General features: G+C 55.3%; 1 protein-coding gene and 1 pseudogene across 1 annotated transcript in view; one reads left to right on the top strand and one right to left on the bottom strand.

The window, feature by feature from the left end:
* The first annotated feature begins 1,739 nt into the window (after nucleotides 1-1,739).
* Nucleotides 1,740-13,600, top strand: part of LOC138101000 (sodium/glucose cotransporter 2-like) — a 34,240-nt gene continuing 22,379 nt past the window's right edge. The window contains exons 1-5 of the mRNA XM_068998844.1: nucleotides 1,740-1,808; nucleotides 6,979-7,050; nucleotides 8,085-8,189; nucleotides 10,377-10,436; nucleotides 11,942-12,046. Coding sequence (XP_068854945.1) covers nucleotides 7,036-7,050; nucleotides 8,085-8,189; nucleotides 10,377-10,436; nucleotides 11,942-12,046 — 285 coding nt within the window. The 5' untranslated portion in view covers nucleotides 1,740-1,808; nucleotides 6,979-7,035. The remainder of the gene's footprint in view (nucleotides 1,809-6,978; nucleotides 7,051-8,084; nucleotides 8,190-10,376; nucleotides 10,437-11,941; nucleotides 12,047-13,600) is intronic.
* Nucleotides 11,549-11,924, bottom strand: LOC138100990 (SR-related and CTD-associated factor 4-like; annotated as a pseudogene).

The following is a 13,600-nucleotide window of genomic DNA, read 5'->3' as shown; positions in this document are numbered from 1 at the left end:
AAAGTGACCTAAAATGGACAAAAATGACCCAAAAGGGCCCGAAATGACCCGAAAGGGCCCGAAATGGCCCAGAAATGACCTAAAATGGCCCAAAAGTGACCTAAAATGGACAAAAATGACCCAAAAGGGCCTGAAATGACCCAAAATGGCCCAGAAATGACCTGAAATGACCCGAAATGGCCCAGAAATGACCTAAAATGGACAAAAATGACCCAAAAGGGCCCGAAAGTGACCCAAAATCACCCGAAATGGCCCAAAATGGCCCAAAATGGGTCTGAAAGGACCCAAAATGGCCTGAAATGGCCCAAAAGTGACCCAAAAATGACCCAAAAATACTCCCAGAAGGAGCCAAAATGCCCCAAATGACCCAAAATGCCCCAAAAATGACCCAGAAATGACCCAAAATGACCCGAAATGGCCCAGAAATGACCTAAAATGACCCGAAATGGCCCAGAAATGTCCTAAAATGGACAAAAATGACCCAAAAGGGCCCGAAATGACCCAAAATGGCCCAGAATGCCCCCAAAAGCCCCCCAAAAATGACCCAAAAACGACTCAGAAATGACCAAAAATGACCCCAAAAAACAGCCCCGAAACCGCCCCAAAACCGCCCCCTCCCCCACCCTCCTCAGCGACCAAAAAACCCCCCCAAAAAACCCCCAAAACCCCCCCCAAAAAAAACCAAAAAAACCCTCAATAAAACCCCCAAAACCCCCCAAAAAAACCCCAAACCCCCCCCAAAAAAACCCCCAAAACCCCCCAAAAAAACCCCCAAAACCCCCCAAAAAAACCCCCAAAACCCCCCCAAAAAACCCCAAAAACCCCCCAAAAAAACCCCCCAAACCCCCCAAAAAAACCCCAAAACCCCCCCAAAAAAACCCCAAAACCCCCCCAAAAAAACCCCAAAACCCCCCCCAAAAAACCCCAAAACCCCCTCAAAAAAACCCCAAAACCCCCTCAAAAAAACCCCCAAAACCCCCCAAAAAAACCCCAAAACCCCCCCAAAAAACCCCAAACCCCCCTCAAAAAAACCCCAAAACCCCCTCAAAAAAACCCCCAAAACCCCCTCAAAAAAACCCCAAAAACCCCCCAAAAAAACCCCAAAACCCCCTCAAAAAAACCCCAAAACCCCCTCAAAAAAACCCCCCAAACCCCCCAAAAAAACCCCAAAACCCCCTCAAAAAAACCCCAAAACCCCCTCAAAAAAAACCCCCAAAACCCCCTCAAAAAAACCCCAAAACCCCCTCAAAAAAACCCCAAAACCCCCTCAAAAAAAACCCCAAAACCCCCTCAAAAAAACCCCCAAAACCCCCTCAAAAAAACCCCAAAACCCCCTCAAAAAAACCCCCAAAACCCCCCAAAAAAACCCCAAAACCCCCCCAAAAAAACCCCAAAACCCCCCAAAAAACCCCCAAAAACCCTCAATAAAACCCCCAAAACCCCCCAAAAAAACCCCCAAAAAACCCCCCAAAAAAACCCCCAAACCCCTCCCCCACCCCATTCAAAACCAGCGCCGCCCCCTGGAAGGGGGAGGGGCGGGGTGGGGGGGAGGGGTGGGGGAGGGGAATTTCGGCCGCCCCTCCCCCACCCCTCGGTGCCGCTTCGGTGCCCCCTGAGCGACCCCGGTGGACCCGAGGGGGGGAGGGGGTGGGGGGAGGGGTTTGGGGGAGGGGTTTGGGGGAGGGGTTGGGGGTGGGGGAGGGGCGGTCAGAGGGTGGGGGGAGGGGATGGAGGCGCCGGGCGCGGACCCGCGGGATCTGGGGGTGATCGGGGGCTACTTCCTGCTCGTCGTGGCCGTGGGGCTCTGGGTAAGGAGAGAGCGGGGGTCGGGGGCCACCCCTCCCCCCACCGCCACCAACCCCCCTCCCCAAAAAAAAATTCCCCCCCCCCCCCGAATTACCCCGAAAGCCGGGAAAAATTCGGCCCGGAAAACCCCCCCCCCGAAAAATCGGGAGAGTTGGACCCAGAGAAAAAAAAAAAAACAAAACAACCGAAATTTGGGAAATTTGGCCCCGGAAAACCCCGAAATCCTGAGAATTGACCCCCAAAAACCCCAAAATCCGGGAAATTCACCCCGAAATCTGGAAAATTCGGCCCAGAAAACCCCGAAATCCTGAAAATTGACCCCCAAAAACCCCCGAAATCCGGAGAATTGAACCCAGAAATCCCTAAAATCCAGGAAATTCGGCCCGGAAAACCCTGAATCCTGAAAATTCACCCCCAAAAACCCCAAAATCCGGGAAATTCACCCCGAAATCCGGAGAATTCAACCCAGAAAACCCCGAATCCTGAAAATTCACCCCAAAAAACCCCGAATCCTGAGAATTCACCCCAAAAAACCCCCAAATCTGGGAAATTCGGCCCAGAAACCCCCGAAATCCGGGAAATTCAACCCAGAAAACCCCGAGTCCTGAAAATTGACCCCCAAACCCCCCAAAATCCGGGAAATTCACCCCGAAATCTGGAAAATTCGGCCCAGAAAACCCCGAAAATCTGGAGAATTCAACCCAGAAAACCTCGAAATCCGGGAAATTCACCCCGAAAAACCCCAAATCCTGAAAATTGACCCCCAAAACCCCCAAAATCCGGGAAATTCACCCCAGAATCCTGAAAATTCAGCCCAGAAAACCCCGAAATCCGGGAATTTCAGCCCGGAAAACCCCAAATCCTGAAAATTGACCCCAAAACCCCCCAAAATCCAGAAAATTCACCCCGAAATCCTGAAAATTCAGCCCAGAAAACCCCGAATCCTGAGAATTCACCCCCAAAAAACCCAAAATCCGGAAAATTCACCCCGAAAACCCCCAAAATCTGGAAAAATCACCCCAAAATCCTGAAAATTCACCCCAAACCCCCGAAATTCTGAAAATTTTTCCCCAAAACCCCCCAAAATCTGGAAAATTCACCACAGAAAACCCCAAAATCCTGAAAATTGACCCCAAAAATCTGGAAAATTCACCCCAAAAACGCCCAAATCCTGAAAATTGACCCCAAAAAACCCCAAAATCCTGAAAATTCACCCCGAATTCTCCCAAAGTTCCCTCAAAATTCCCCAAATTCTTCCCCCAGGCCCCCCAAATTCCCCAAATTCCCCAAAATTCTCCAAACTCCCCCAAAATTCCAAAAAAATTCCCCAAAAATTCTCCAAATTTCCCCAAATTCAACCCAGAATCCAAAAAATTCACCCAAATTCACCCCAAAATCCTGAAAATTCGCCCCAAATTCTCCCAACATTCCCCAAAAATTCCCCAAATTCCTCCCCAGGACCCCCCAAAACCCCCAAAATTTCCCCAAATCCCCCAAAATTCCCCCAATCCCCAAAAATTCCCCCACTCCCCAAAATTCCCAAATTTTTCCCCAAATTCTCCTCCCAGGACCCCCCAAATTCTCCAAATCCCCCCGAAATTCCCCAAATCCCCCCAAAAATCCCCCAAATTTCCCCAAAATTCCCCAAATTCTCCTCCCAGGACCCCCCAAATTCCCCCAAATTCACCCCAAAATCCAAAAAATTCCCCCTCAGAAACCCCAAAATTCCAACAAATTCACCCCAAAATTCCCCAAAATCCCCAAAATTCCCCCAAATCCCCCCAAATTCCCCAAATTCACCCCAAATTCCTCCCGAGGACCCCCCAAAACCCCCAAAATTCCTCCAAATTCCCCAAAATCCCCCAAAATTCTCCCCCAAATTTCCCACCCAGGACCCCCCAAATTCCTTCCAAATTCCCCAAAATTCCCCAAATCTCCCAAAATTCCCCCCAAATTCTTCAAATTCACACCCAAAACCCCCAAAATTCCCCAATTCCCCCCAAATCCCCAAATTTTTCCTCAAAATTTCCCTCCCAGAACCCCGAAAATTCTCCAAATCCCCCCAAATTCCCCCCAAATTCCCCAAAATTCCCCAATTCCCCCCAAATTTTCCCAAAATTTCCCTCCCAGGACCCCCCAAATTCCCCCAAATTCCCCAAATTCACCCCAAATTCCTCCCCAGGACCCCGCAAAACTCCCAAAATTCCCCCAAATTCCCCCAAATTCCCCCCAAAATTTCCCACCTGGGATGCCCCAAATTCCTTCCAAATTCCCCAAAATTCCCCAAATCTCCCAAAATTCCCCCCAAATTCTTCAAATTCACACCCCAAACCCCCAAATTCCCAAAATTCCCCCAAAATCCCCAAATTTTCCCCCAAAATTTCCCTCCCAGGACCTTCCAAATTCCCCAAAATCCCCAAAAATCCCCCCAAACCCCCCAAAATTCCCCAATTCCCCCCAAATTTTTCCTCAAAATTTCCCTCCCAGAACCCCGAAAATTCTCCAAATCCCCCCAAATCCCCCCAAATTCCCCCAAATTCCCCCAAAATTCCCCAAAATTTCCCTCCCAGGACCCCCCAAATCCCCCAAAATTCCCCAAATCCCCCTCAAATCCCCCCAAATTCCCCCCAACTTCCCCAAAATCCCCCCAAATTCCCCAAATTCACCCCAAATTCCTCCCCAGGACCCCGCAAAACTCCCAAAATTCCCCCAAATTCCCCCAAATTCCCCCCAAAATTTCCCACCCGGGATCCCCCAAATTCCTTCCAAATTCCCCCAAATTCCCCAAATCTCCTAAAATTCCCCCCAAATTCTTCAAATTCACACCCCAAACCCCCAAAATCCTCAAAATTCACCCCAAATTTTCCCCCAAAATTTCCCTCCCAGGACCCCCCAAATTCCCAATATCCCCAAAATTCCCCAAATCCCCCAAAATCCCCAAAATTTCCCTCCCAGGACCTCCCAAATTCTCCAAATTCCCCCAAATTCCCCCAGAATTCCCCAAAATTCCCCAATTCCCCCCAAATTTTCCCAAAATTTCCCTCCCAGGACCCCCCCAACCCCCAAAATTCCCCAAATCCCCCTCAAATCCCCCCAAATTCCCCCAAATTCCCCAAATTCACCCCAAATTCCTCCCCAGGACCCCGCAAAACCCCCCAAATTCCTCCAAATTCCCCCAAATCCCCCAAAATTCCCCCCAAAATTTCCCACCCAGGACCCCCCAAATTCCCAATATCCCCAAAATTCCCCAAATCCCCCAAAATCCCCAAATTTTCCCCCAAAATTTCCCTCCCAGGACACCCCAAATTCCCCCAAATTCTCCAAAATCCCCCAAAATTCCCCCCCAATTCCCCCAAAATCCCCAAATTTTTCCTCAAAATTTCCCTCCCAGAACCCCGAAAATTCTCCAAATCCCCCCAAATTCCCCCAAAATTCCCCAATTCCCCCCAAATTTTCCCAAAATTTCCCTCCCAGGACCCCCCCAACCCCCAAATTCCCCAAAATTCCCCCAAATTCCCCCAAATCCCCCCCGGCCCCTCCCCCCCCCGCGCTCGGGGGTCACAAAAACAACCCCGGGGGGGGGAGGGGCCGGTGATTACCCACAATGCCCCGGGGCCGCCCAGCGCTCGCTGGGGCCAAACTGGGAACCCAAACTGGTCCGGACTGGTCTAAACTGGTCCAGACTGGGAGCTCTGGGAGCCCAAACTGGGAGCCCAAACCGGGAGCACTGGGAGCCCAAACTGGGAGCCCAAACTGGTCCAAACTGGTCCTTACTGGGAGCACTGGGAGCTCAAACTGGGAGCTCAACCTGGGAGCACTGGGAGCCCAAACTGGGAGCACTGGGAGCCCAAACTGGGAGCACTGGGAGCACTGGGAGCCCAAACTCGGAGCACTGGGAGCCCAAACTGGGAGCTCTGGGAGCCCAAACTGGGAGCCCAAACTGGGAGCACTGGGAGCCCAAACTGGGAGTACTGGGAGCCCAAACTGGGAGCTCTGGGAGCCCAAACTGGGAGCCCAAACTGGGGGCACTGGGAGCCCAAACTGGTCCAAACTGGGAGCTCTGGGAGCCCAAACTGGGAGCCCAAACTGGGAGCACTGGGAGCCCAAACTGGGAGTGCTGGGAGCCCAAACTGGGAGCACTGGGAGCCCAAACTGGGAGCTCTGGGAGCCCAAACTGGGAGCCCAAACTGGGGGCACTGGGAGCCCAAACTGGTCCAAACTGGGAGCTCTGGGAGCCCAAACTGGGAGCCCAAACTGGGAGCACTGGGAGCCCAAACTGGGAGTGCTGGGAGCCCAAACTGGGAGCCCAAACTGGGAGCTCTGGGAGCCCAAACTGGGAGCCCAAACTGGGAGCACTGGGAGCCCAAACTGGGAGTACTGGGAGCCCAAACTGGGAGCCCAAACCGGGAGCACTGGGAGCCCAAACTGGGAGTACTGGGAGCCCAAACTGGGAGCTCTGGGAGCCCAAACTGGGAGCCCAAACTGGGAGCACTGGGAGCCCAAACTGGTCCAAACTGGTCCTTACTGGGAGCACTGGGAGCTCAAACTGGGAGCCCAAACTGGGAGCACTGGGAGCCCAAACTGGGAGCACTGGGAGCCCAAATTGGGAGCCCAAACTGGGAGCACTGGGAGCGCAAACTGGGAGCCCAAACTGGGAGCCCAAACTGGGAGCCCAAATTGGTCCAGACTGGTCTAAACTGGTCCAGACTGGGAGCTCTGGGAGCCCAAATTGGGAGCCCAAACTGGGAGCCCAAACCGAGAGCAGTGGGAGCCCAAACTGGTCCAAACTGGTCTAAACTGGGAGCCCAAACTGGGAGCCCAAACTGGGAGTACTGGGAGCCAAACTGGTCCAAACTGGGAGCCCAAACTGGGAGCTCTGGGAGCCCAAACTGGGAGCCCAAACTGGGAGCTCTGGGAGCCCAAACTGGGAGCCCAAACTGGGAGCCCAAACTGGTCCAAACTGGGAGCACTGGGAGCCCAAACTGGTCTGTACTGGCTTATACTGGTCCTTACTGGTTTATACTGGTCCATACTTGTCCGTACTGATCCTTACTGGTCCATACTGGTCTGTACTGTTCAATACTGGTCCATACTGGTTTATACTGCTCCATACTGGTCCGTACTGGTCCGTGCTGGTCCTTACTGGTCCGTACTGGTCCGTACTGGTCCCAGTCCCTGCGCAGGCGCAGCGGTCAGAGCCTCTCCGGGTATTTCCTGGCCGGACGCAGCATGAGCTGGGCACCGGTGAGTGACCACTGGTCTGTACTGGTCTGTACTGGTCTGTACTGGTTTGTACTGGTCTGTACTGGTTTCTACTGGTTTCTACTGGTGCCACACTGGGGGGATGGATGGGTCACTCAGGGGTCACTCAGGGGTCACTTAGGGGGCACTCGGGGGTCACTCAGTGGTCAAACTGGCCCATATTGGTTTGTACGGGTTTGTACTGGTTTCTACTGGTGCTATACTGGGGGGATGGAGAGGTCACTCAGGGGTCACTCAGGGGTCACTCAGGGGTCACTGAGGGGTCACTCGGGGTCACTCAGGGGTCACTCAGGGGTCACTCAGGGGTCACTCAGCGGTCACTCAGACGTCACTCAGCGGTCACTCAGCGGTCACTCAGAGGTCACTCAGCGGTCACTCAGGGGTCACTCAGCGGTCACTCAGGGGTCACTCAGGGGTCACTCAGGGGTCACTCAGGGTCACTCAGAGGTCACTCAGAGGTCACTCAGGGGTCACTCGGGTCACTCAGGGGTCACTCAGGGGTCACTCCGGGGTCACTCAGGGGTCACTCAGGGGTCACTCAGGGGTCACTCCGGGGTCACTCAGGGGTCACTCAGGGGTCACTCCGGGGTCACGCAAGGGTCACTCAGGGGTCACTCAGAGGTCACTCAGGGGTCACTGAGGGGTCACTCAGGGGTCACTCAGGGGTCAGGGGTCACTCAGGGGTCACTCAGGGGTCACTCCGGGGTCACTCAGGGGTCACTCAGGGTCACTCGGGGGTCACTCAGGGGTCACTCAGGGGTCACTCAGGGGTCACTCAGGGGTCACTCAGGTTCACTCAGCGGTCACTCAGCGGTCACTCAGGGTCACTCAGGGGTCACTCAGGGGTCACTCGGGTCACTCAGAGGTCACTCAGTGGTCACTCAGGGGTCACTCAGGGGTCACTCAGAGGTCACTCAGAGGTCACTCAGGGGTCACTCAGGGGTCACTCAGGGGTCACTCAGAGGTCACTCAGGGGTCACTCAGGGGTCACTCAGGGGTCACTCCGTCCCCTCCAGGTGGGGGCGTCGCTCTTCGCCAGCAACATCGGCTCCGGGCACTTCGTGGGCCTGGCCGGGACGGGCGCGGCCGGCGGCATCGCCGTGGGCGGCTTCGAGTGGAGCGTGAGTCGCGATAGGCCGCGATAGATCCCCGGATATCGCGATATGCGACGATACGGCCCTGTATATCGCGATATGTGATGATACAGCCCTGTATATCACGATATGCGATGATATATCCCCGTATATCACAATAAGTGATGATACAGCCCTGTATATCGCAATATGCGACGATATAGCCCCATATATCGTCATGTGTGATGATAGATCCCCGTATATCGCGATATGCGACGATATAGCCCCGTATATTGCCATAAGCGACGATACAGCCCCATATATCGCAATATGTGACGATATATCCCCGCATATCGCGATATGTGACGATATAGCCCTGTATATCGTGATATGTGATGATAGATCCCCATATATCGCGATATGCGACGATACATCCCCCTATATCGCAATAAGTGATGATACATCTCCGTATATCGCAATAAGTGATGATAGATCCCCGTATATTGCGATATGCCACGATATAGCCCCGTATATCGCAATATGTGACTATAGATCCCCATATATCGCGATATGTGACGATACAGCCCCATATATCGCAATATGCGATGATCTATCCCCGTATATCGCGATATGTAATGATACAGCCCCATATATCGCGATATGGGACGATAGATCCCCGGATATCGCAATATGCGATGATATAGCCCCATATATCGTGGTATGTGACTATAGATCCTCGTATATCGCGATATGTGACAATACATCCCCGTATATCGCGATATGTGACGATAGATCCCCGGATATCGCCATATGCAACAATATAGCCCTGTATATTGCGATATGCGATGATATATCCCCGTATATCGCAATATGTGACGATACGGCCCTGTATATCGCGATATGTGACGATATAGCCCCGTATATCGTGATATGTGATGATAGATCCCCATATATCGCAATAAGTGACGATAGGTCTTCGTATATCGCGATATGCGACGATAGATCCCCGTATATCGCGATACGCGACGATACGGCCCCATATATCGCGATATGCGACGATAGATCCTCGTATATCGCGATATGTGACTATACATCTCCCTATATCGCGATATGTGACGATAGATCCCCATATATCGCGATATGTGATGATAGATCCCCGTATATTGCGATATGTGACAATACATCTCTGTATATCGCAATAAGTGATGATAGATCCTCGTATATCGCGATATGCGACGATAGATCCCCGTATATCGCCATAAGTGACGATATAGCCCCATATATCGTCATGTGTGATGATAGATCCCCGTATATCGCGATATGCGACGATATAGCCCCGTATATTGCCATAAGCGACGATACAGCCCCATATATCGCAATATGTGACGATATATCCCCGCATATCGCGATATGTGACGATATAGCCCTGTATATCGTGATATGTGATGATAGATCCCCATATATCGCGATATGCGACGATACATCCCCCTATATCGCAATAAGTGATGATACATCTCCGTATATCGCAATAAGTGACGATAGATCCCCGTATATCGCGATATGCGATGATATAGCCCCATATATCGCAATATGTGACGATAGATCCCCGTATATCACCATAAGAGACGATACGGCCCCGTATATCGCGATATGTGAGGATACATCCCCGGATATCGCGATATGCGACGATACAGCCCCATATATCGCGATATGCGATGATCTATCCCCGTATATCGCGATATGTAACGATACAGCCCCATATATCGCGATATGCGACGATACGGCCCCATATATCGCGATATGTGACGATACGGCCCCATATATCGCGATATGTGACTATAGATCCTCGTATATCGCGATATGTGACTATACATCTCCGGATATCGCGATATGCGACGATAGATCCCCGGATATCGCGATATGTGAGCGACGATATAGCCCCGTATATCGCAATAAGTGATGATAGATCCCCGTATATCGCGATATGCGACGATAGATCCCCCTATATCACAATATGCGATGATATATCCCCATATATCGCGATACGCGGCGATAAATCGCAGTGTATATCGCGATAAGTGACGATATGTCGCGATATATCACGATATCACCTCCCCCCCGCCCCCCCCCCCACCCCCGGGCAACTCTGTGGCGATCTCGGGTGGCCCCACAGCGCCCCCTAGTGGCCCTGTCGCGATATCGCGATATGACCCCGCCCCCCCCCCCCTCCCCCAGGGCATGTTCATTGTGCTGCTGCTGGGCTGGGTGTTCGTGCCCATCTACCTGAGAGCCGGGGTGAGACTGGGAGGGACTGGGAGGGACTGGGAGGGGATTGGGAGGGACTGGGAGGGAACTGGGAGGGACTGGGAGGGGATTGGGAGGGACTGGGAGGGACTGGGAGGGACTGGGAGGGAACTGGGAGGGGACTGGGAGGGACTGGGAGGGGACTGGGAGGGACTAGGAGGGGATTGGGAGGGACTGGGATGGACTGGGAGGGACTGGGAGGGACTAGGAGGGACTGGGAGGGGATTGGGAGGGACTGGGAGGGAACTGGGAGGGACTGGGAGGGACTGGGACAAACTGGGAGGGGACTGGGAGGGGATTGGGAGGGACTGGGAGGGGATTGGGAGGGACTGGGATGGACTGGGAGGGACTGGGAGGGGACTGGGAGGGGATTGGGAGGGACTGGGAGGGACTGGGAGGGACTGGGAGGGGACTGGGAGGGGATTGGGAGGGGACTGGGAGGGACTGGGAAGGGATTGGGAGGGACTGGGAGGGACTGGGAGGGACTGGGAGGGGATTGGGAGGGGATTGGGAGGGGACTGGGAGGGGATTGGGAGGGGATTGGGAGGGGACTGGGAGGGGATTGGGAAGGATTGGGAGGGACTGGGAGGGACTGGGAGGGACTGGGAAGGGATTGGGAGGGACTGGGAGGGGATTGGGAGGGACTGGGATGGACTGGGAGGGACTGGGAGGGGATTGGGAGGGGATTGGGAGGGGACTGGGAGGGGATTGGGAAGGACTGGGAGGGACTGGGAGGGACTGGGATGGACTGGGAGGGACTGGGAGGGGATTGGGAGGGGATTGGGAGGGGATTGGGAAGGATTGGGAGGGACTGGGAGGGACTGGGAGGGACTGGGAGGGAACTGGGAGGGACTGGGTGTGTCCTAACCGGGGGTGGGTGTGGTCTAAGTACTGCTGGGTGTGGCCTGACTGGGCGTGGCCTAACGGGGCCGGGCCTCATTGAGCGTGGCCTAATGGGGGCATGGCCTGACTGGATCTGGCCTCACTGGGCGTGGCCTAGTGGGGTGGGGCCAAACTGGGCGGGGCCTAACGGGGCGTGGCCTGACTGGATCGGGCCTAACTGGGCAGGGCCTAACCTGGGCATGGTCTGACTGGGCGTGTCCCTATTGGGCGTGGCCTAACTGGGTGAGGCCTAACTGGGCGTGGCCTAACTGGGTGAGGCCTAACTGGGTGAGGCCTAACTGGGTGTGGCCTAACTGGGCATTGCCGAACTGGGTGAGGCCTAACTGGGTGAGGCCTAACTGGGCGTGTCCCTATTGGGCGTGGCCTAACTGGGTGAGGCCTAACTGGGCGTGGCCTAACTGGGTGAGGCCTAACTGGGCGGGGCCTAACTGGGCGTGGCCTAACTGGGTGAGGCCTAACGGGGTGAGGCCTAACTGGGTGTGTCCCTATTGGGCGTGGCCTAACTGGGTGAGGCCTAACTGGGCATTGCCGAACTGGGTGAGGCCTAACTGGGGCGTGGCCTAACTGGGCGTGGCCTAACTGGGCGGGGCCAGGTGAGCACCATGCCCGAGTACCTGGGCCGGCGCTTCGGGGGGGGGCGGATCCGGCTCTACCTGGCCCTGCTCTCGCTGGGGCTCTACGTCAGCACCAAGATCTCGGTACTGGGAGCACTGGGGTGTACTGGGAGGGACTGGGAGGGGATTTGGGGGGATTGGGAGGGGACTGGGAGGGGATTGGTGGGGACTGGGAGGGACTGGGAGGGACTGGGAGAGACTGGGAAGGGATTGGGGGGGACTGGGAATGGAATGGGAGGGACTGGGAGGGACTGGGATGCACTGGGAGGGGACTGGGAGGGGACTGGGGGGCACTGGGAGGGACTGGGAGGGGATTTGGGGGGGTTGGGAGGGACTGGGAGGGACTGGGAGGGACTGGGAGGGACTGGGACGAACTGGGAGAGACTGGGAGGAACTGGGAGGGCACTGAGAGGGACTGGGAGGGACTGGGAAAAACTGGGAGGGACTGGGAGGAACTGGGAGGGACTGGGAGGGGATTGGGGGGGACTGGGAGGGACTGGGATGGGGTTTGGGGCTTACTGGGAGGGACTGGGAGGGACTGGGAGGGGATTGGTGGGGACTGGGATGAACTGGGAGGGGACTGGGAGCAACTGGGAGGGACAGGGGAGGGACTGGGAGGGACTGGGAGGAACTGGGAGGGGATTGGGACGGACTGGGAGGGGATTGGGGGGGGACTGGGAGGGGCTTGGGGGGGGACTGGGAGGGACTGGGAGAGACTGGGAGTGGATTGGGGGGACTGGGAATGGAATGGGAGGGACTGGGAGGGGACTGGGATGAACTGGGAGGGGACTGGGAGGGACTGGGAGGCACTGGGAGGGACTGGGAGGGGATTGGGAGGGGATTTGGGGGGGTTGGGAGGGACTGGGAGGAACTGGGAGAGCCCTGGGAGGGACTGGGAGAGACTGGGAGGGGATTGGGGGGGACTGGGAATGGATTGGGACTGGGACTGGGGGGGACTGGGATGAACTGGGAGGGGACTGGGAGGGGTTTGGGGGGGACTGGGAGGGACTGGGAGGGCATTTGGGGTTACTGGGTTATACTGGTTTGGGGTTTGGGCATTGCTGGGAGGAACTGGGAGCTCCTGGTTCTTACTGGGATGGGGTTTGGGGCTTACTGGGAGGGACTGGGAGGGACTGGGAGGGGACTGGGAGGGACTGGGAGGGAACTGGGAGGGAACTGGGATGAACTGGGAGGCGTTTGGGGCTTACTGGGAGGGACTGGGAGGGGTTGGGAGGAAGCCCCAGATTCCAGAAGGAGCCCCCAGTCCCTCCCAGTTTGTCCCAGTCCCTCCCAGTATCCCCCAGCATCATCCCAGTAAGCTCCCAGTAGAAACCTGTCCCCTCCCAGTCCCTCCCAGTTTGTCCCGGTTTGTCCCAGTTTGTCCCAGTCCCTCCCAGTCCCCTCCCAGTCCCTCCCAGTCCCTGCCAGTATCATCCCAATAACCTCCCAGTATAAACCAGTCCCCTCCCAGTCCCTCCCAGTTTGTTCCAATCCCCTCCCAGTCCCTCCCAGTCCCTCCCAGTTTGTCCCAGTCTCTCTCAGTCCCTCCCAGTCCCCTCCCAGTCCCTCCCAGTTTGTTCCAATCCCCTCCCAGTCCCTCCCAGTTTGTCCCAGTCCCTCGCAGTCCCCTCCCAGTCC

Source organism: Aphelocoma coerulescens, unplaced genomic scaffold (genome assembly GCF_041296385.1).
Source record: "Aphelocoma coerulescens isolate FSJ_1873_10779 unplaced genomic scaffold, UR_Acoe_1.0 HiC_scaffold_181, whole genome shotgun sequence".
NCBI lineage: Eukaryota > Metazoa > Chordata > Aves > Passeriformes > Corvidae > Aphelocoma > Aphelocoma coerulescens.
Note: the sequence above shows the minus strand (reverse complement) of the source record. Positions and strands in the feature narration are given on the sequence as shown.